At 34.6% G+C, this 25,137-nt stretch overlaps 1 protein-coding gene across 1 annotated transcript; it reads right to left on the reverse strand.

Moving 5' to 3' along the window:
* Positions 1 to 20,412: 20,412 nt before the first annotated feature.
* LOC149232452 (cytochrome P450 76T24-like) lies at positions 20,413 to 22,270 on the reverse strand. The gene is made up of 2 exons (XM_089379416.1): positions 21,303 to 22,270; positions 20,413 to 21,174 (listed from the first exon to the last, which is right to left on the reverse strand). Exons 1-2 carry the CDS (start codon positions 22,188 to 22,190, stop codon positions 20,533 to 20,535), a joined length of 1,530 nt encoding a protein of 509 aa, XP_089235542.1. The 5' UTR covers positions 22,191 to 22,270; the 3' UTR covers positions 20,413 to 20,532.
* Positions 22,271 to 25,137: the final 2,867 nt, after the last annotated feature.

The raw sequence follows: 25,137 nt of genomic DNA on the forward strand, positions 1-25,137 counted from the left end.
AGCCAACTTTGTTAAACCAAGAGGAGAAACAAATTCATATCTTGTATTGCATATATTTTGAATTTGAAAGGACTTGAAGAATATTTGGCTACATAACAATTATAACTTCAATAGTTTCCATAGTTGGAGTTGTTCTTAATGGAAAGGAAAATTATCAAGAGTGGTTTAGAAAGCTTAAAAGTACCCTTGTTTTTAATGATTTGTGGGAAGTTTGTCAAAGCAAGAAGAATGTTGGCTTGAGGGGGCCTGACCCAGGTTCAGAGTTAATTAGCCAAACAAATCCCTACACTACTGGTCCTTTCAGCATCAGCCTGCGGTGTGTGGACTGAAGTCTCACCCGAAGCAGTATGGGGGGATGCTGGAACCAAGTTTCCGCACTTTGGAGATGTCTGAGGGGTCAATTTAATCCAATTGTGCCTACTTTCATGCAGGTTGCTTCGCACACTATCCTGACCTATGAGACCTTTGCGATCTGTTAGGATTTCTTTTTATGCAGCCCTAACCAGGGGCTGAGATGCTTTCTCGCTGCCAGGGCAGCGATCTATGCTATTTCCCCAAGTTACACCGCATATCTTGCTTATCTTCTTACAATTGTTAGTTAACTTCGTGTAAATAAATACCTTATCTCACATTTACTTAATCAACACAGTTATAGAGATTCGCGCACCATATAGACAACATAAATGCAATTTATACCCATTGTATTCGATACAGAAAACAAGAAATAAATACATAGAATTGATGTAAAACTTCTCTTTATTAATGCTTTAACAATTACAGACTTGACTCGCCTTGCGCACTCAGCTGTAGGGGTACGCGCACTCAGCTGCAGACTACTAGGCCTCTCCGCACTCAGCTGTAGAGTCTTCTCCTACTCTACGACCCAAAGACTCGACTCTAGAGTTCAGATAAGACTCAATTCTTCATCATTCCTTCTTTTTCCTTCTCCCATTTTTACAGCTTAGAGCCTCGCTCTATTTTTACAATCCCATTGTTTGCGGACCATGTGTAGATCTTTAAAGTCGACATTATATTACAAAATTGAGGGCGGAAAACACTATGACTCATTTACAACTTTGCACTCCGCGCCCACAAAATGTGGAGTCTTTACATTGGTTTTACACTTTTTAGCCAAAATCTGGGCTTTAAGCCCCAAAACTTCCCTTGGGGGATCCCGCGCCCAACAAGCCCCCAACACAAACATCGTGACTCATCCTTGAGTCACTTTGTCAGTGCGGAGATCTTCGCGCGGAGACCTCCCAACTCTTCCTGGACTACTGCAAGATCGGCAACGCACTGAGTAGCGACCTGCTGCACTTCCTGGATGCGCTGTTTAGAGATTGTTGTAGTTGAACTCCTGCTCTGCACCTGTTTATAGTCCCACGCCTCCTTTCAGCTGCCTAGAGTGCTAAGATTGTGCTTCTGTTGGCTGGTCAGATAGCCGGACCACTTGTGTATGGCTTCAACAGACTCCCATTCACTTTTCCTGGGAAAGGTTCTCCATTTAACTTTACTAACTGCATCGCGCCTCCGTTTGTGATTTCCTTAATAACATATGGTCCCATCCCATGCAACAAACTGAGAAACTCTCGGCGGTGGTCCCCAAGTCTGTCAATGTAATCGAGCTCATCCTACTCTATTACTATGGTCTTTTTATCAAGAAAGTTCTTCTTTATTCTTGCCTCAAGCTTCTTGACTTCTGCTTCTGCCATGGTGCTTTTCTCCCTCAACCGAAATCTTTCATTCATGAGTTCTTGGAGCCTAAGATCACCCTGTTGGATCTCTTCATCAAGTCCCAACCGTTCGTCTTCGAGCTATTCCAACAGTGTGAGCTTTTCTTCCAGGGTTCTATGGTCCGTTACCCCTGCGAGCATCACTATGTGCGGGCTAGACACGATAGACTCCATAGGCGTTACGGCTTCTACTCTATCGACCAACCGAAAAGGCATTTGTCCAGGTATGCACAGGTCCCAATCACCTTGCTGCACATTGCATACCTTGTTCAGCGCATTGCACACCTTGTCAAATGCTTCCGCCTGGATAACCTTCTGCGCGATTGTTTTTCCCACATACTGTCTGTCCAACCTTAAGAACCAACTGCACATTTGTCCCCCAAATACAGGCTTATTGACCATACCTCTTAGCACGGAGTTCATGCGCATCCTCGTAGGTTGTTTTCCATATGCCTGTATCCACCTGGATAGATGTGCGTGTGGATCATCCCATCCATCATACTTGTCTGTTAGTCGCATTGTAGGCTTCCCAAAACATGTGCACATCATTCTCCTGCATTCGCGTCAGTCCTCAAATCTCCCTTTGTGCATACACACCACCTCACGAGTGTAGCGCGCAGTGCCCAATTCAAGGCCTCAAAGCGTTGCTTTTCCGAAACTTCTCTTTCAAATTTGTCCAAGAAGACATCTACCTCACTTAACCCATCATAAGTAGGCAGGTCTCTTACTTTTGTCAATATGCAGCGCAGTGACCTTGTCATCATATTACAATTAAGTGTAGTCACCTCATGTAACCGGTTCTGCCATCGCTCCATTTCCTCATTCGAATCCGAAGTACAGGATCTCTCGCGCTCTCATGCAAGCCGTCCATCCGCAGTGGGATTCACCTAGTCCTGGTTTCGCATTGTTATCTTATAGATGCAGTCCAAATCATCATTGCTTTCATAGTTATGCACCGGCTCTGTATAGCATGATCCTTCAGCAGGGTCTAGAGGTATAACTACGTGTAGTGACTTCTTTTCAAAAATCATCTTGTGCTTTTTCAGATTAATCACCCCATTCATGTCAGTGGCCCAATCAATTCCTAAGAGTGCGAGGTATGGATTGATGTCATCAACAATATCTATCACTTCAAAGTTTTCCAACGCGCTTCGTCCCTCAATATCCACAGTGAGACCCTACAATCGCCCCATGGGTATTATCTTTTGCTGGTTCGCCATTTGCAGCTGAATAGGAGACCACTACAGTGTAGGCCTACCCATGCGCTCCCATGTTTGCTTCGGCAGAACATTCGTGTCCGATCCTAAATCCAGAATTACTTAGTCCATCTCATATTCTCCAATCTGTGCCATTAACCTCATTTGTTATCCCGTCCTTGTCTTATGCTTTCCAATCTTCCGGACTATGCGCGGTTCTCCTGGCGCGGTCCCAGTGCATCTGTTAATGAGTTCCTGTAATCCTTTTACAACTTTAATGTCATGCAGTAACTTCATGCATGTTTTCAGGAATGTCATGATCATAGATGGGTCCATCTTCAGCTTTGGTTTATCTTTGCTTCCTGAAGTGGAGGCATTAGCGAAGCTCTTCTTAGCTTCCATGAAGGTTTCCCGAGTGTGCTCCAAATCAAACTCCGCTTCTTTTGTTGGAGCTTTGCGAACCCAAGTACTATCTTTTGGTTGTTTTCCCTTATCATCTCCCATCGCGATTCCACTTCGGAGCACAATGTTCACATTTGGATCTTCCTTGTACGGCTCAGACCTCATCATTTGTAGGTTCTGAGTCAGGGGAGGCGGTAGTGCTCCCTTGTCGTGTATCCTGGCTATCAGCATAGAACAATTTTCCATCTCATGATCGAACAAAGTACAATATAGACATGATGGAAATTATGAGTTCATACAATCGCGGGCATAATGTCCTGGCCCTCCGCAATTGTAGCATATCAGCTATCCGCGACCTCTTCCAGGTCCTCCTCCACCTCGGCCTTGTTCGCGCACCTGAAATCCTGTTCACACCACTCCTATGTTCTGGTCTAGGGGTCGCGTTTCAGCTTGAACTCTGTAGGTGGGAGTTCTATCCATCATCAACTCATAGATTCTACAAGTGCGCTCATCGTGTCCCACTGACCTACAAAAGTTACAGAACAATTGCTGTGAATTTTGTGTATACGTTTGTAACAAATGACAGTTGTTCGTAGCGTGTTTTCCACCTATTTGACAAATCACACTCCACAAAGCAGGCGCCACACTAGGTCTTGCTTGTGCTTCCGGCCTTAACGTCATCGGTCTTCCTCTCGCAAGGTAATTCACGAACAATGGGCAGTGGTCCTTATCATAACCCTGACCCTTGCATTTTACGCACCACACCTCTTCCCGCACTTCTGATCGAGCTATCCTGTTCTGTTTCAGACTCTGCATCTCAAGGCATAAGTTTTTCAGCTGCGTGTGGATCTGCTGAACTCCCAAGTTAGGATCCTACATTGGGGTCTCATGAAGCCTCATTGTGATATTTAAGGCCTCTGCCTGAGTCATTAACTTCTGCTGCGAGAGCACGCTCCTTAAATGTGGTGTTAGCAATGCTACAAACCATACGCGATGTTGACCATCCATCAGATTCATATTAGCTTCGCGAATCGTACACTTCAACCTTTGATCCAAATCCCAAGGAGTCTCGCCTAGTAGCATCATGATTTCTTTGAATCCAATGATCGACTGTTCTTCAAACTTTGACCTGCTAAATTCTCTGTTTAGCGTTGCTTGGATATCCGCAATTTTCGCATTTGGATTATCATTGGAGTGCTTAATATACTAGGTTAGCGTGCGGTCCTGCAGGGCGCTAACCAGTGTTGCTTTCTTTATATTGTCATCTGTAACTCCCTACGCTTTCCATACGCCTCTTACCCCGAACCAAAATTGGTTTGGATCCTCATTTTCCAATCCCTTGAACACATGCAACTTTATCGTGCATGCCATATTGACTCATGGTGGTGGCGAAAGCGGTGCGGGTGAAGATGGAGGTGAAGGCCATGAAGCTGGTGGTGATGTGGGTGGGGGTGTTATTCGCGGAATTCTTTGCCTTATCATATGGATCGCACTTCGCGGAGAGACCTTAGTGAGTTATTCCCCGTCCCCTCGCGGAGCTGAAATCAAGGGGCTAGTTTCTGGTCCCCTATTTCCTTCGTTCCTGTAAGTTTTTCCACTTTGCATAGACCTGAATATCAAGGTAATTGCATAACCCTCTTTTCACACAATAACACTTTAATCCAAGTATTCAGGGACTTTAGTTCTTACCTCGCGGTCCCTTGAGAAAGCGTCGCTCTGCCTTGTTGTAGCAAACTGAAGTGTCAACCGTGAACTTAGTAATGAATCCTCCTATAATACGATCGAGCCAGTGATAAACGGCGCACGTGATCTTATCCTCTGATGCTTCCAACCTTCGCACTAACTCTGGGGTCCACACAATAGGATTCTCGAGTTTCCACCTTCCTTGTCTATCTGCTAGCTTCGCGATCCACTCGTATAACTCAGTAGGAAAAGACGCGAATAAGATTTCGTGGATCTCTGTGTACAGGTAGCAGTATAACCACTCTTCTTTTGTCAGTCACGGGTTCTTGTTCTTGTGCACCATGAACTCGTAAATCTTCCTGTTCAACCAACCTTGAATTTCCTTCTTAGTTGGATTCCAATGATATGACATCAGACATCTCTATGCAGATTCCCGTCCCGTCAACGGAATAATTTGTTGGCTTGAGGGGGCCTAACCCAGGTTCGGAGTTAATTAAGCAAACAAATCCCTACACTACTAGTCCTTTCAGCATTAGCCCGTGGTGCGCGGACTGAAGTCTCACCCGAAGCAGTATGGGGGGATGCTGGAACCAAGTTTCCACACCCTGGAGATGTTTGAGGGGTCAATTTAATCCAACTGTGCCTACCTTTGCGCAGGTCACTTCGCGCACTATCCTGACCTGCGAGACCTTCGGGATCTGTTAGGATCACCTTTCGCGCAGCCATAACTAGGGGCTGAGATGCTTTCATGCTGCCAGGGTAGCGATCTGCGCTATTTACCCAAGTTACATCGCGTATCTTACTTATCTTCTTACAATTGTTAGTTAACTTCGTGTAAACATATACCTTATCTCACATTTACTTAATCAACATAGTTATAGAGATTCGCGCACCATATAGACAATAGAAATGCAATTTATACCCATTGTATTCGATTTAGAAATCAGGAAATAAATACACAGAATTGATGTAAAACTTCTCATTATTAATGCTTCAACAGTTACAGACTCAACTCGCCCTGCGCACTCAGCTGTAGGGGTTCGTGCACTCATCTGGGACTACTAGGCCTCTACGCACTCAGCTGCAGAGCCTTTTCCTACTCTACGACCCCAAGACTCGACTCTACACTTCAGACAAGACTCAATTCTTCATCATTCCTTCTTTTTCCTTCTCCTTTTTTTACAACTTAGAGCCTCGCTCTATTTATATAATCCCATGGTCCGCAAACCATGGGTAGATCTTTAAAGCTGACATTATATTACAAAATTGAGGGCGGACAACCCTATGACTCATTTACAACTTCGTGCTCCGCGCCAACAAAATGTGGATTCTTTACATCGGATTTACACTTTTTAGCCAAAATCTGGACTTTAAGCCCCAAAACTTCCCTTGGGGGATCCTGCGCCCAACAAAGGATAGTGATGTAAGTGATGGAAAAGAAATTGCACTAGAGTGGTCTGATAATGAGAAGCAACATGCAATTTGGGAGACAAAAGACAACAAGGCATATGCATTAATAACTACATCGGTGATAGAAGAGGTAAGCAGATATATCATTTCTTGTGGTATTGCATTCGAAGCACTAAAGAAGTTGAAAAATTGTATGATTCACACTCAGAACTCAAAATTTTTCAGTTATTGTTAAAGTTGTTTAATTTGGAGATGAAGGATAATGATCCTTTGAAGAGTGCCTTTGAAATAAAAGCCATTTTTCTTGATATAGAAGCCACTGGAATTAAAGTACATTTACAACTTACAACTTTTATAAAAGTCCTTCACCCTATCTATTCAATCTATTTGGAATATCTCCAAGCTAGTGGGTAGCTAAAGAACATTACATTTGATAAACTAGTAAGAAAAATAGCTGAGAGTGAAAAAGCCTTTGGGAAGAAAGAGGTTCCACCTAACTCTAATATAGAAACTTTGTGCCTTGCACAAAAGGACCGGAAGTCTCATGCTGAAACTTCTAGAGGTGATAAAAGTAGTAGATGTCGTGGTAGGAGAAATTATAGAGGTAGGGGGGGTGCGCAATAGTAAGGGAAACAGACAACAAAGGAATTTTAATTATAGACCAGATATCAAATGTTTTAGATGTGGTAAAATTGGTCATACTTCTACTAAATGTAAAATCCCTTGGGAGAAAGTTAGTGAAAGGAGAGAAAAATCAAATGAAAAGAAAGATCAACCACCACCAAACAAGGGAAAATCATTAGAGTCTGCACATTACATTGTTTCTCACTGTAATTTTAATATGAATGATGTTTTCAACATTGCATTTTCTTCATGGCGAGATACCTAGATTTTGGATTCAGGAGCCACTTGTCACATGACATTTAGGCGAGATTTTTTTTGAAACGTTCAGTGACGATATTGATGGTGTTATTTTGATTGCTGACAAGTCTGAAATTAAACCATATGGAATTGGGTCTATTCATTTGAAGATACCGAATTTTTCAGATTATGTTCTACAGGAGGTAATTTATATTCCACAGTTTCAGCGAAATTTGATGTCTCTTATCCATATTGAGCAGCAGGGCAATTCTATTCATATATTTTATGGCATCATCGAGATAAGAAGAGTATCTAATCATGCAGTTGTTATGACCAGTGTGGAGGAAGGTATGCTTTTAAATTAAATGGTACTTCATCTATTAATTCTCGTGAAAGTTTTGTTCTTTTGGCACAGTAAAGTGATATCCTATTTCCCAGCTTGTTGTGGCATGCTCAATTTGGTCACATCAATTATGACAACATCAAAATTATGAAAAAGCAAGGTATTAAAGGTCTTCTGACAGTTCCAAGAAATATTACACCTTGTGATGATTGTATTCTAGGAAACATTGTAAACAACCTTTTCATAGTTATTATTTCATATCTTCACGAAAATTAGCTCTCATACATTCAGATTTATGTGGACCTATGCCTATTGCAACTGCAAATGGAAATAAATATGTGCAAACATTTATTGATGATTACTCGAGAATGTGTTGGGTGTATTTGTTGAAGAATAAGTCACAAGTGTTTGATGTTTAAAAAAAATTTCATTCGATGATTAAAAATGAAACTCAACAGAATATAGGCATTCTCAGAACTGATAATGGTGGCGAGTACACTTCTCATGCTTTTGAACAATACTTGAAGGACAATGGAATCAAACATCAGACTACCATACCTTATAATCCACAATAGAATGACGTCGCAGAATGTATTAATAGAACTTTTCTTAATATGGTTAGATCTATGATGTTCTTTAAGAGTGTTAAGTTGATGTTTTGGGGAGGAGTGTTTTGTGCAGCTTATATTTGCAATCGTTGTCCTTCTTCTGTCATCAATAATAAATCTCCTTATGAAATGTGGTATAATCATCTTCCTGCTATTCAACATTTTAGAGTCTTTAGTTCTCTATGTTATGCATTAATTCCTAAACATCAGCGCAATAATTTGGGTGCTAGGAGTCGCAAATGTATTTTCCTGGGATATTCTGCTACTTACAATTCTTATAGATTATATGATGAGGAGAATAAGAAGTTCATTCTTTCTAGAGATGTTATTTTCCTTGAATTAGATAAAAATAATTCCACTGTTGATAAGCAACTAGCTCATTTGGAGAAATTTGCATCTAAGAAGTTCTATTTTGAATCTGATAATGTTGTTCCACACACTAAAGTGGGGGTTCCCATTTTGGATCAGTCTATGGTTCTTCCATCTTTGACTCATGAGAATGTTATTTCTGAATAAAATTTGGATGATAGTAATGTTTCTACAGGACCAGAAATTGCTCTTGAAGAGCTTGTTCTTGAGCCTGTTTTTCAAGATGAGCAACCATCACAACCACTTCAGAACCTTTACAAAGATCTACACGTGCTCGAAAATTTCCAAGCAAGTATGAAGATTTTGAAATAGGAATGTCTTCTAAATGTGATTTAGGTAATGTTTCTCATGACTGTGAATTCAATCATTATACAATTAGAGAACCTAATTGTTTTGAAGAAGCTGCTAATTGTGATGAATGGAAGGATGCAATGCAAAAGGAATATGATGCACTTATTAAGAATGGAACTTGGAGGTTAGTGGATCCTCCTGTAGGTGTCAAACCCATTGGTTGCAAATGGGTCTATAAGATCAAATACAAAACAAATGGTTCGCTTGATAAATACAAGGAAAGACTTGTAGCAAAAGGCTATGCTCAGAAAGAAGGCATTGACTACACAGAGACATTTGCTCCTACAACAAAATGGGGCACAATTATAACTCTATTTTCTCTTGTAGCTCAGAATAGTTGGAAGATACACCATATGGATGTTAAAACAACTTTTTTGAATCACGATTTGAAGGAGGATGTTTATATGTTTCAGCCTGAAGGTTTTGATGTTAAAGGCAAAGAGCAAAAGGTATGAAAATTGGTTAAGGCTTTCTATGGACTAAAACAAGCATCTCGTGCATGGTATGCAAAGCTAACTAAACACCTTCTCAAGTTGAATTATAAGTTATTTGATCTAGATGATGCAACTCTTTTTGTTAGGAAAATTGGAAAGTCAGTATTTGGTTGTGTATGTAGATGATTTGATTATCACAGGAAATAATGATTACTATATAGCATCCGTTAAAAGAGAATTATTGAAAGTTTTTGACATGACATATTTGGGTTTATTACATTATTATTTAGGGATTGAAGTTGATCAGAAACCCAAATATATTTTCATTTCTCAGAAAAAGTATATTGGACAGCTATTAGATAGATTTGGGATGCAGGATTGTAATCTTGTCGCTACTCCTATGGGGCAGAATTTGAAGCTTACTTCCATTGAAGGAAGTATGTTTGAATATCCAAGAAAGTACAAGCAACTTGTTGGAAGTCTAAATTTTCTAACTACTACTCGACCTGAAATAGCTTTTTTTGTAGGGATACTTTCCAGGTTCATGCATAAGCCATTTGAAGGTCATTGGAATGCAGCAAAGCGAGTGCTCAAGTATTTGAAAGTCACTTGAACATATGGCATCAAATATTCCAAAGTTGTAGATTTCCATCTCACCGGCTATTTAGATTCTGATTTTGATGGAGATAAGGAGAATGAAGTCTCTACTTTTGGTTAATTGATGAGTCTTGGATCAACAACCATCAATTGGAGATCATGCAAGCAATGTGTTCCTGCTGATTCTACCACCTAATTCAAATATGTTGCAGCAGCTCAAGCTACAAAAGAAATATTCTGGCTTCATAAAATACTTGAAGACTTGCAGAAGAAACAAAAGGCTTCAACTCCACTACTTGTTGAAAACTCTTCTGCAATTTAGTTGGCCAAGAATCCCAAGTTTCATGATTGAAGCAAGCATATTAACACCAAACATCACTTGATTCGACATTATGTAGAGGCCAAAGTTATTCATCTGACACATTGTCCTACTTCAGAGTAGATCACAAACATATTTACAAAGGCACTAGGACGTGAAAATTTTGAAAAGTTTAGAATGTTACTCGGCATGTCAGATGTCCCTTCAGATGAAGGGGGGAATGTTAACTAATCCTTCAGGATTGTTATTGTATATTGTATAATATGTAATTAGTTTTACATTCCATTTTTACGGTTAATAAGTTACGGAGACACAACTGTCTCGTACTTATATTTCACATGTATAAATAAGTAATTTTATCATTAATATGACGCTCTTTTCTTGTGCTATTTCATTTTGTTCTTCCATTGTGGAGTTTATTTGGGCTTGTACATCAAAAAATACTACAACAAAATTTTTCGAAATCTTTTTGCCAAGATTCCTAACCATCTAAGCAATTCCTCCGCCTCATTATCCTTCTTCTTTAATGCAATATGAATTTGAAACATCTAAGTAAAATTAGCTTACAAGAAAGGTAACCAAGCATCAAAATCATTTTCATTGAACCTCTTTTGGAGCTTTACAGAGCTTGGCTAGAGCGGTTTAAACATATAACAGCTAGGGTGCCGACTTTGTCACTTTTTTGGTACTGAAAACGGAGGGCACTAGGTAGAATTCAAGTAAAATGTATAACGTGTTTCTCAAGACAACCCAATATTAAATCAAACTGGACAAGTTTCACGGAACATTTTATATGGCTACCTTTAGCTTTATCCCCGAGGTAAAACAATGATTAAACAATAATGCAATGTCGTCATAGGTGTTGATATCGAATCCCACTGAGTACTAAGGAATCGTTTTAGAGTGTCTAGCTTTAGCTTTCACATGAGACAAACCAGTACGCAATGTAGATAGACGTGTTGGTATCGATTTTCCAGATGTGTTGGTAATGGTTGGTATAAACCATTACTAAAATTTACGGAGTGGTATAATAATTTAATTCTAAATCATTTTAAAAAGTAACCATTTAAAAAATAAACCATTACCCAAAGTTATAATTTAATAGTAAAACATTTCACAGAGTTACAAAGTGGATAGTAGGCATTCAAATTGTTATTCCATTTTTGTGATATTGTGAATTTTACTTGGAGAAAAAGTTAAAGTTTCTAAATTTATAATGGTGATTTGAGGCATATGGTTTTGGTGGTCTATGACCATGGATTACATGTGATGAAATTTATAAAAAGTTTGATGACTTTTCAAGAGTGACAAGAGGGTTAACTTGGTCTAGCCAATGTTACCAAAAAATAATAATAGATTTATTGTTGGTTGATTTTTAGTTAATTTAGTTATTGTAGTGTGTATGGTTTATATGTAGTGTTGGTAAGTATGATTTTTGTCATTATTTCTCTCATATTATTTTTATCTCTAACATACTAATTTTTTTGCTTCTATAACATAATATATACTAACTAAACTACTAGGTATTCCAAAGCTAGCCTTAATGAACATATAGCAAACACTTTCAAATAACTTTAAATACCAAATATTACAAAACACTCTAATAACTTTAAACACATTAATTGTTTTCACAGAACTAAAATTCTTGCATAGGCAACCCATCACTTCTCTAACATCACTCAGGAGATTAGACATTAAAAAACATCCTAATAATTTCAATCAATTATGGAATTCACTATTCATTAATTTAGCCATTAAATCTTTCCTTTATTGTGATTTTTTCTCTAAAATATTTTTCACATTAAATATTAATTTTGTATTTTACTTTTATCTTTATCTTTATACATTTACTAACTTTCTTACTTTTAAATTTTATTTTTTTCTTTTTTTGTATTTATCAATATATAATGTTACATTAAACACCATACATTATGTATATTCTATATATATGATACAAGCAATTATAAATTTAAAAGTAAGAAATCATTCCATACGTTTATTTCTTGTATGTGAGATCTTTTCGTTGCAACTTCTTTGTTAGAATCTTTTCAATGCAAATGCATATACTTTAATATGTCATTATCACTTTTTCTCTAAGAGTAGTTTCTATTAGATTTATTAATCCATTCTTTTTGTGCTCTTTTGAACTTTAGAGAATGCATGAAGACAGGTTACATTTTTGCGCGAAATGTAGTGATGAAATTTCATTTATTTATTTTTTTTAATCGAATTGAAGCTCTCAAAATTCATATAAGCATTGTGAATTTTAATTGGGAGCCCTCAAAATTCATATAAACATTATGAATTTTGATTCTGAGTACAAAGACAATATGTCAAGAATTATGTTGTTGTCTCAATGATATTTTTTGCAAAAAAAATTCAGTGTCATATAGTCTCTCAATTTTCCATTAAATGCAATACTTGTCCTTGTAAATTTTCACACATCTTAAGAGGCGTGTGTGTTCACGAATCATAGCTTAGTCTAAAATGTGTAATATATATATATATATATATATATATATATATATATATATATATATATATATATATATATATATATATATATATATATATATATATATATATATATATCTGAGCATGATCTACCCAGAGAGAACTAAGGTTTTCATATATATATATATATATATATATATATATATATAGATATATATTATATTTATGTAAAATTATATTTTTTTATTATTTTTCAAAGTTGGCGAAGTAGTATTTCAAATGCATTTTGCAGACACGTGTTGGCAAAAGGTTTTTTCAACTATTTAGATAAATTGAAAAAGCAAGAGTACCCTTTTGAATATGACATGTAAACGAAGATAGTGGTATTTTTTGAAATTTTTTCGTTGTGTATATTTTATGTTCAATTGCATTTTACTTCCAAAAAGGTTTTTTTCAACTATTTAGATAAAATGAAAAAGCAATAGTACCCTTTTGAATATGACTCGTAAACGAAGATAGTGGTATTTTTTGAAATATTTTAGTTGTTTATATTTCAAGCATTATGTTTAAAATAAATTAAATAAAAAATATCATATGAATTCCAAAAGATCAAACTCATATGTAATAGGATAGGGAATTGCTTCATGAATCCAACATGATCAACTCTGCCACCTAAGGACAAATTTGTCCCTATGTCCACTAGGTTACAAAATGGTGTTGCAGAAAAACAAATGCAGAAGGGGTGCTAAAATTATGGTTTTAAGGACCTTAGAAGCTAAACGCTCGATCAAGCGCTTGAATTTTAAATTCAAAGAGTGAGCCATTTACGTGCTTAACTAGGGGCTCAATTGAGCTATTAAGCTTGAGCAAGCCTATGTAAATTTTGTTTTCAAACCTCTTGTTCCCTCATCATTACTTCACCCCGAAAACACATATCACTCTTGAATAAACAATGAAGAAAATAGGATCTCATATCTATTACTAGATCTATTATAGGCTAGTGATGAACCCACTATAGGCTTCAGATTAGTAATGATATCATCACTATAGACATATCAATTCAGTCTATGGGATAAGGAAAAACCTTAAGATAGAGTATCCCATAATTTAGATTTTAAAATTAGTAAATATCTAAAATTTAATCCATTAATAATATAACTAAGTTGATATGATATTATTTTATTAAAAATGAGAATTCAAGTGTATCTAGGTTATGAACAACATTAGAATTTTTTTATGATTTTATGTTATTCAGCTGATAGGCCATTCTACAACCCAATATGGGGACAAGGTATAAGTATATCTATCTGTGCTCAAAATATACCTTATCATATACCTTGAATTTGAATGGATCATAAATTTATCTTCCACAAAATTTCTTCCCACTTTAAAATTCCAAATTAAAATTAAAGTTTAAATACCACATTAAAATTCTAAATTTTATTATAATTTTTATTATCATGTCATGTAGAAATCTTATTAAATCTAACATTAATATTAAAAAAAATAATATTACTATTAATATTAAATTATGAAATCTGATATTAATATCAAAAATTTAATATTAATATTATTAAATTTATTAATTTTAAATTAATATAATATAAAATTTGTTATATTATAATATATATTAATATATTAGGATGTATATTAGCTCCAAATATACAGTTTGAGTCGGCCTAATGGTTAAGAGCATGTGTTTCCTCCCAAGAGGTCACACGTTCAAAACCAGAGGGAGGTAGAGTATGTATGCCTTCGTAGACTTAGCAGTCAAATAACTGTGCGAAGGTGGGTCCCTTGTCCCACAAACAAGGGGGTCTCATACACCAATTTGGTGTCTCGCTTGGTCGTGACCTTAAAATTGCATAATAATAATATATAGGAGGGAAGAAAAAAGAGCTAGAGTGATAGAGGTGGAGACATAGCGGGAGTGACAAGGGAAAAGTGGAGATAAAGTGAGGGAGAGAGAAGAGGAGGAGTGAAGAAAGAGATAAGGAGAGGAGAGAGAGGGAGAGAAGGATAAGAGAGAGACGGGAGATACAAAGATGGAGAGAGAGAGAGAGAGGAGGAGGAGAAAGAGAGGGGGGATACAAAGACAGAGAGAGGGAGAGGAGGAGAAAGAGAGGGGGAGAGAGATGGAGTTGGAGTAAAAGATAGGGAGGGAAGAAGAAATACATATAGAGAGAGAAAGATGGAGTGACAAGGGAGAGATGGAGAGAGAGTGTGTATGTTTGGAGGTGAGATAGAAAGACAAAGAAGGAGAGATATAGAGAATGAGAGAGGGAGGTAAAAAATAGTGACAAAGTTGGAGGAGGAGAGAGAGAGAGAGAGAGAGAGAGAGAGAGAGAGAGATGAGGGGAAGATAAAGAGGATGGTGGAGAAAAGGAGAGAGATGAAGGAAGAGAGAGAGGACTTGAGAGGGAGGGACAAAGAGAGATGGAGATGGAGGGGAAGAGAGAGGGAGGTAAGAAGAAAGACATAGAGAGATAAAGGTGGAGAGAGAGAGAGGGAGTGACAAGGGAGATGGAGAGAGAGAGGACGAGAGGAGAGTAGGAGGGAAGAGAGATAGAAGGGGAGTCAGAGGGAGAGAAGGAGAAGAAAAAGGGAGATGGAGAGGGTGAGGGAGAGGGAGGGAGATATTGATAGACATGGTGAAACAATGTGTATGTTTGTGGGGTGATATAGAGAGGCAAAGAAGGATATACATAGGGAGATGTAGAGATATAGATGGAAGGGGGGGAGAGGGAAGAAGGGAGAGATAGATGCAGGGAGGAAGAGATAGATAGATATGAAGAGAGAGAGTGTGTATGTTTGGAGGGGTGAAATAGAGAAAAAAGAAGGGGAGATAGATATAGATGGATGAGGGAGAGAAATGGAAGAAAATTGTTTGCATTAGATGCATTGATTTCATTAACTTAGATGTTAATTTCTAATCATGTTTGATTGCTTGCATTAGGTGCATTGATTTCAGTGTAGATCTTGATTCCTAATCCTATTTTATTGCTAACACTAGATGCATTAATTTTAATGTAGATGTTGATTTCTAATCCGATTTGGTTGCTTATAGATTTCAGTGTAGATGTTGAGGTGTAATCATATTTGATTGTTTGCAATAGATGCATTGATTTTAGTGTAGATGTTGATTTATCATCCTATTTGATTGCTTGCATTAGTTGCATTGATTTTAGTGAAGACGTTGATTTCCGATTCAATGTAACTAGATGTATGGTGTATATTAATTTGAAGGTAATTAGATTAACATTGAGCATTGATTTCAGTGTAAGGAAAAAAAATATTGACGATGTGCATTGATTTCTATGTTATAGTAATTCAACCACAAATGAAATACTTGATTTTTCATCTCATATAAAATGTCTAATTGCATGATGAAGGCATTTTGATATATTGTTTTTATGAGTGTAAGCATTCTTGAGCCACTGTTGTGGCATCATGAATTTGTAACAAAGTCTATTTATAGATTAAGAGTCTCCATAATAAATTTGAGGTTAATTTCCACGATTAAGAATATTGTTATATGTGTTTATAATAATATTCATAAAGTTATAATTTAGTTAATTCTTATGAAATTTTTAATTTTATAAATTTGACATCTATAATAAAATAAATGTTTATACCTTTAAAATAGATTGATGTTTATGCTTATAAACATTTTTTAACTTTTATTTTATATAGTTAAACTAGTATATATATAAGATTAATTAATAATAAATTTGCAAAATAGTAATATGAAAAGTGAGATTATTTGGATTTGTAAAATTAAAATTTGATAATATAAAATTAAAATAAGCTTATAAAATAAGCTAATGAAAAACAAGTATATACATTTTTGGTTAAGGTGGGTATTTTTTGTTTTTATTAATATTTATAATAACGTGAAAATAATTGAAATATAATTTGATTTTAAAAAGAACTAAAGATTTAAAATTTCCTTATATGAAATGATGTGGTTTGAAGATATTTATAAAAACCTATTTTTTCAAGTGAGTATATTTTTTCATTAGGGTGTATTAAATTTTCTTTTGACTATATCTCTAATATTCCATATTATCCTTTATAGATACACTATACAATTATAAGATTTTCATTTTAAGGAATAATGCCACATGTGTATAAAAGGGAAGGATGAAGAAGAGGTAAATAGTCTTTCTTTAAACATATTATTCACATATAAAAAAACATAGCTATGTAATAATTGACCATTCCTTAGCCATAATATTATAAGGAGTAACATGTGAAAAGATGGCCAACTTTTCTTTAAACTTATTGTTCTCATTGAGGGAACCTTAAAAGAGTTAAGTAATTATTTCTCAATCTTATTATTTCTACGGAAAGAGAACATATGAATGGGTATACCGATCCCTCCTCCAGCATAGCATTTTTGTTAAGGAGATTCACATGGAAAGATTATTATTAATATTTAAAAAGAGCTCAAATAAGGGTAAGTTGATCTTTGTTTAAGCATAAATTTTATATTTATAAGATTATGGGAAATAGTTTGCCAACACTATATCAGTTACTATAGTGTTTTTAGGGATGGAAAAAAAAAAAATCAATCAAACTAGAAATACTTTGAACAAATTAGTTTAAGTAGAAGTGGTCTATATTGAAATTAAACTTGGGGTTTTTTGAATTTTTATTAAAACAATGGACAAGATTTCATGTTAAGGGAATATTCTTTGTCTAATACACCATCTGATGCATGAAATCAAAAGTATTTCAATTGTTTTTTGAGTTTCTTTATAAAGATTACAAAATAAATTTAAATATTATCTGTTTGGCCATTTGTTAACGCAGCAACTCCATTGTCTTCTGTCGCTTCTATTCTTCCACCCCTTAGATCAACTCATCCATTATAATAATAATTTTTTAATAATAAAATGCTCTGCTTCTTTTCAACTTAGTGTAATTTCATTTAGAGATTTGATCTATTCCTCCCATTGAGCCTTGACTTGATGATTGGGCCTTCTCCATTGTCTTCTGTCGCTTCTATTCTTCCACCCCTTAGATCAACTCATCCATTATAATAATAATTTTTTAATAATAAAATGCTCTGCTTCTTTTCAACTTAGTGTAATTTCATTTAGAGATTTGATCTATTCCTCCCATTGAGCCTTGACTTGATGATTGGGCCTTGCCGCTTCTATTCTTCCACCCCTTAGATCAACTCATCCATTATAATAATAATTTTTTAATAATAAAATGCTCTGCTTCTTTTCAACTTAGTGTAATTTCATTTAGAGATTTGATCTATTCCTCCCATTGAGCCTTGACTTGATGATTGGGCCTTCTTGTATAGTGGAAACCATATGATGGAAAGCTAGAAAATTGTTATGTTCTATTGCAATGGAGGAAAGCAATGTCACACTTCACATTGTTGCTACTACAAACCCTCAAATCCTTATGTATCCTCATAAGGTTTTCCCTTTAATAGATCAAATCACCACACATTCTAGATACTTGGTAGTTTCCTCTCCATTGTTTCTTTTAAATTAAATCTAAGCATCTCTTGTTTCCTGATAAATTCTCTTTGGTGATATTGGTGTTGTTAGGTAAGTTTTTCTTAAATGTGTCTTCTTTCAACATAATTTTTAAAAATTAATTGAATTCACCCTTCTTTGGAATTTATGAACATAGACATTGGTTTTAAGTTTTTAGACATAGAGTTTTTTTTTGGAAACGAGGAATTTGCCTCACAATCTTTTGATGTTGTATGGTAATACTTATTTTAAAATATTATTGCAATCTCTATAGATTTGTTGGAACCAAACTTGATTGGTCTCATTTACAAAAGCTGATTAACATATAAATGATGGAAAATGATGTTTTGTCTTATATCAACCACATTTATTAATATGATTGTGCTAGTTATGAATAAATTAAAATTTTCATAGAATAAATATTAGTGCAATTAAAATATGAATATAAAAATATAAATTTCTTTTAATAAATTAAAAAATAAAAATAAAAATGGCATAAATTATTTTGATTATTTAAATATTATAAAAATGATTGAAATTAATTTCAAAACCTTATAAATAGTTTATTAACAATTTATTCTAAATAACAAAATGAAGTCTCCCTTTTGGAGCCTGTGCTGTACTAATTGTCTCCATGCGTGAGAAAGCTCTTTGGCAATATATTTTTTTTCCTGAACAGGGTTCTACGCCCTCCGAGTTTCTGTTCTGCGTGCGTTATGGATATTTTCTACTGGTTTTATAGGGTAAGGACATGTTTTATGCTGAACGCCTATTCTGAGATCTTATAAACCGATCCTGCTGAAGATTTAGTGAAGTAATGGCGTTTGTATTTAGAATGACCTGTATGTCTCACTGCTGGGTGCTATGCAGAATGTATGTTTCTTATTCTTGGATAAGAGCGATTCGGTCAACCCAATTTTGGTGTTATGTTTTCATAAAAGTTATGTCTCATTGCTGAAGCTGGTTGGTAAATGACCTGCGAAAGGTTTCTGTTAGTGTATCTTGATGTTGATAACTTGAGTAGCATAACTACTGCTCTGGCGGACGTTCATGATCTTTTGATTTTTATGTTATGCTTGGGTTATCTATAAATGGAAATGATGTACACTCTTCTTTTTTATTAGTAATATAAAAGTTGCAATTGGAAAAAATGAAATTTTAATTCGGAAAAATTAGTTAAAAATATACATATTTTACATTGTTTTTAGAGACTTGATTTATATTGATTTTGATAAAAGAAAATTTGAATAGATCATGGTTTGAAATTTGGACTATTGTTTGATTTTAGACATTTTTTTATTATATTGATTTTGATAAAGTTTTTTTTTTGGATAGATCATATTAGATGGTTTGAAATTTAGACTATTAATTTATGGTGTAATTAATCCAAAAAACTTTATCAATATCTTACACTTTTTTTTTATAATTTTATTTTAAAATAATTATATATATTCATTTAATTATGCTCATTTTTATTTTTTAAATATAAAAATAATAAATAATAAATATATTTTGAATGAGTCTTTATAACTATAATTAAATTTTAACAATGATTTTGAATTTACTGATATTAACTTTATTAAAAAGTGTACATTTTAGTAAAATATATTTAGTTTTTATTTTGTAATAAGTAATAGAAATTGTTATATATCAATAAATACCATATTCTATCTATGTTTTAAACTTAAGTAGCATTTTCTATCTATGTTTTAAACTTAATAGCGTCAATGGATGTATATAGGGAAGACTATGGATTTCATTGTTTTATGGAAGACTATTAATTTCATTTAATGGTACAATCATTTTTTGTCTTTCTAATAATAAAATTGTACATGATATTTGAATGCAACAACATTAAAGTAAGTTTTAACTAAAAATATTTGCTTATTATTAAAATTTTGTCTAGTTTATTTTTTCATAAACCTATTTATGACACAACAACATTAAAGTAAGCTTTAATTTGAATGCAAAAATAATTTGTTTATTAATAAAATATTGTCAATATAAACCCTTCTTAAAATATCCTTTGTACTGGTTTATTTTTTCGTAAACCCATTTGCAACTCTTTTCAATTCTTTTTGTGAGATGTTAACCTAAAATCTCATTAAAAAAAAAACACCACACATCTATAGAAAAGTTCATTACCACAGAAAATCATCACAGAACAACCAATCGAATGGATGCAGAAGTTCATTACCACATACAATTAAAGTCATCAAAACGATAGAAGCTATGCTGAGGAAAGAGCTGCTCCAGAGCCAATTCCTTTCTAGTTTAATCTAACAAATACATTTCCGAAGGTAGGCGTGGCGTTGGAATCGCTTCCAGCGGTACCGCCTTGGCCAGTGTGAGCCCAAACCTGTCGCTCATGTCCACTTGCTCGGCACTCATGCCTCGGGGAAGAGCCCACTCAAATGGATGGAGGAGCGACGCCAACAGCAGATTGACCATCCGACTGGCCAACGGAAGCCCCACGCACATTCTCCGCCCTGCCCCGAACGGAATCAGCTCGAAGTTTTGTCCCCTGTACTCCACACTACTCATCTCCGTATCAAGAAATCTCTCCGGCATAAAATTCAAGGGCTCCTTCCAGATCGAAGGGTCCCTTCCGATTGCCCACACGTTGACTATTATTTGAGCGTGCTTCGGTATCACGAATCCCGTAATCTCACAACGGTTATCGGCTCTGTGAGGGATCAGAAAAGGAGCCGGCGGGTGCAATCGAAACACTTCCTTGATCACTGCACGGAGATAAGGGAGACGCTCTGCGTCACTTTCTTCCACCATTCGTTCACGCCCCACTACCTCATCTAGTTCGGCTTGGACTCGTTTCATCTTTTGGGGATGGCGGATGAGTTCTGTCATCGCCCATTCTATTGTCGTTGCGGTGGTGTCACTCCCGGCCCCAAATATGTCCTGCACCAAAATGGAACTAAACATCAGATAGAAAGATGACACGAAATACATACCCGAAAAAGAGGACACGAAAAGGAGCTGTGCTAGAACCAGCTAAACAAGAACCAATAAACAAAAAATAGGCTTACAACTAAGTAGCCTCTCATATGGTCGACAGTAAATTCGTTGCTTCTCATGTCCAGAAGAACGTCCAGCAGATCCTTTTCACTATAACTTCTGTCCCTACTTTCCTCTGATCTCGTAACCAGGCGATCTTCTACGAATTTGTCGATAACGTCATACACCTTTCTGAAATAGAAGTTCGTATTACGGTACACGCGCTGGGGATCTAAGAACTGAAGGCAGGGGAAAAAGTCTGCAACATTGGGAGTTGCATAAAGCACCATCACTTTAGAAAGGGCATATTTCAACTCTTGAGTACCCAACTGAGGATCCAACACATCTTTTCCAAACACCATTTTTCCTAACAGATTAAAAGAGGACTGGAAGGCTGTGTGTCCAATATCCACACGCTTTCCCTTCACGGTATCTTCAAAAATCTGATGAATCATTCGATTTACTTGATCTCTTCTGAGATGTAGTAGAGCTTCCAGCCTCTTCACAGAAAAGAGTTCGTTAATGGATACACGTCTGAGCATGCGCCAGTGGGATCCATATTGGCTAAAGACTATTGAGGTCTTGTAGTGGGAAAGAGCCTTGCCTGCCTGTGTCAAGATCCGGCCAGACAATATGTGGTCATGGGTCTTGAGAACCTCCTTTGCCATGGCGGAAGAGGAGACCACCACTGTGGTTTTCATTCCGAGAGAGAGGCTCATGATCGGCCCATATTTGTTGGCAAGGTGGAAAAAGGATTCGTGGGGCTTGTTACCCACCTGCGGCAGATTTCCCACAATCGGCCATCCCGCAGGACCTGGAGGAAGCCTGTAGTACGCCTTCCTCCACACATCGAAAAGCAAGAATGTGATAACAGTGCTTCCCAGAAGCACAGAATACCAAAACAACCCTCCAAAATCCATAGGGTTCAATTGACCAGACCAGTCACAGGCTTCCTATAGAGAAGAAGACGATTAATATAACGAAAGGAAATCCATATATGTAACTTGTTATTATTACATACGTCACATAGAGCATCTCTATAAATTATATGTCTTTATATGGAATTTCATTTGTCCATATCTTTGATATTTATATGTCTTTATATGGAATTTCATTTGTCCATATCTTTGTATATCATTAATGGGATTTCATTTGTCCATATCTTTATATATCATTTATCAAATCTTTCTATCCAGAGCATTTGTCCATATAATTTGAATTTCTTGTTTAATCCCTGTAACCCACGTTATTCAGTATTTTTTATTTTTTAATTTCAATGTTCTATTTTTTATTTTTTTATTTCATCACAAGATTGGGTAAATTTCAATGTTCTATAGATTTTTTTAGATCGCTTAATATGATTGTTCTATCCTTTTATAGATATGCCATCAGAAGTAATTTAGTTATTCTCTTTTTTTAAGAGGTATATTATCAAAATCAAAACAAAAAATTAATATAAATCAAAATCTTAGGTACTGACCTTGACATGTTTGTATAACAAAATAATAAAATTTGTCGGGCGGCTGAAACTTTATGTAAACAAGTTGCTGATTTGACATTGATACTTATGTGAGGTCGTAAGAATGGTGCAGGCACCGCCAGCACACAGTGGTGGACAATTTTCTTTTACCTGCTTACTCATTCATTATTGATATTCAAGAAAAACAAGTTAGTGGTTAGTAAAGGGTAGATTTTTATTTGGATAAATGTTCACGAGGCTTGTGGCAGTAGAAATTTTAATAAAAACAACAAAATATTATGTATAATAAATATAAGTTTCAGATTTTATAGAATTATTTAAAATTTAATAATATATAATTTAATCAATATTTATTTGAGAATATAATTTATTTATTTATTTATTTTTTATTTTTAAGTTTTTTTTTTCAGTTTGAATTTTAGAATGAGATGGTTGATATCATGAAGTGAGATTTTTGGTATTAAATTAAGTCATAAATATACTCTTTTAAGAGTTCACAAGGTTCAAAGTCAATACAATAAGATTTATATGTATTATAGTTTATCATGTAAATGGTAGAAATTTGAACTTGGGTGGACAAAAAAAACTATTTATTCCAACAAACCAAAATAACCTCAATTAATATATATTTTTAAAATTAATTAAATTACAATTAAAACTAATAAATATACCATTAAAAATAATAATATTTAAATGATTAAATATTTTTATATTACCATTTATATTATAATTTAAAATTAATAAATATATAATTAAATAAATATAAAAATAAACAATTATATTTATAATATCCATGTGAAAACTAACATGAAATGAGTTGTAGTAAATTAATAATAAATATGTAAATAAGTTACAGGGGAAGAAAGACTACTTATTTTTGTTTTGAACTTTTAGAGTTAATGTAAAATTAGAAATAGGGATGTATATTTTTAGTAGATGTGTAATCTATTTTATTTTTTTTATTAAAAATAATTGTAATAATAGTATAGTTATATAAATTAAATGGTTGATAGATGTTAATAAATACTAAATAATAAATATCAAACGCTTCTTTATGATGTATCTTAGGTTGTCAAATTTTAAAAATCATAAAACTAACTAAATTATTATTATAAATATTTAGTATATGAGTTAAGCATATATACATTTAAAAAAACATGGAATAAGATTATTAACTATGGAGATTTACTTCACTTTATCATGAAGATTCTTAATTTGTAAATAAACTTTGTTACTATATCATGGTTTCCCAATATCAAATGCTCAAAAAACCATCATTCATTTCATATGGTACTAGGTAGTATGACATTTTTTTTATAATAATAAATTTAATTAAAAGAGAAAAAAGTGAATAACGACTTTGGAGACAAATCCAATCTTTGATTTTTCTATACTACTAAGAAAATCCTTGAGTATTCCATGGAGGTTAAATCTATATTATCCACTTAATAATCATTGATAATTAAATTAAAATTACATATTCAAAGATAAATATTGTTTTAAAAATTATTGTCAAATTTTAAAATTATATTATAAAAACTATCATTGTATTTTGCACATGACTTTATTTTTAAATAAATTATCAACGGTAATAATTAATATATTTAATTTTAAATAATGTTAAAGAATTTATATTAAGTGAGATCTGAATAAATAATTAATATCATGATTATTTAAATAGTTATTTATTTATAAAAAATAATTAAGTTCACAGTAATTTTGAAAATATTTACAATGCATACAAAGTATAAAACAACAATCTTATCTTAGCTTGTCTTGTGTAATAAGAAACTAGAAAAATAAATAAATAAATAAACAATTTGATAGTCCATAGTCCATATAGCAACATTATAATCCAAACACAAAAATTAAGCATAAATTCCCATAACATAATAACAAAACAAAACAGTGGTGAGTACATGCAATTACATGACTATCCAAATGAAAACAAGAGCCACTGCCGTGGCGGTAGTCCCTGCCGAGGTGTGCAAGGACAACACAAATGGATTGTATACTGTGCAAGGACAACACAAATGGATTGTATACTGTCCGATTTGAAATGGGATTTGAAATGGAACTGAAATAGTTCACCTAGAGCTGTCAAATCGACGGTGATGTGCGGAATTTGATATGCAATTGGGTGTTATTAGAAACCTATGGATTTTGTTTTAGTTAGACCTACTGATTAGCTGAAACAGAGCTTATGAAGGGTGCAATTTTTCCTTTTCCTTTTGCTTTTGCAGTCACAGGGTGTATTTCCATTATATAAGCGTAGGGTTGCTTATTGAAAAGACAGAAACATAGGTAAAATAATACCAAATACAATACAAACCTCTGCGGTGCTGAGCCCTCCTTTCATGGCTCCACGTTTGAGCTTCATTTGAGCT

Source organism: Pinus tabuliformis, chromosome J (assembly GCF_031772625.1).
Source record: "Pinus tabuliformis cultivar Carrire ecotype Pingquan chromosome J, CPIR1, whole genome shotgun sequence".
In the NCBI taxonomy this organism is placed as follows: Eukaryota; Viridiplantae; Streptophyta; class Pinopsida; order Pinales; family Pinaceae; genus Pinus; species Pinus tabuliformis.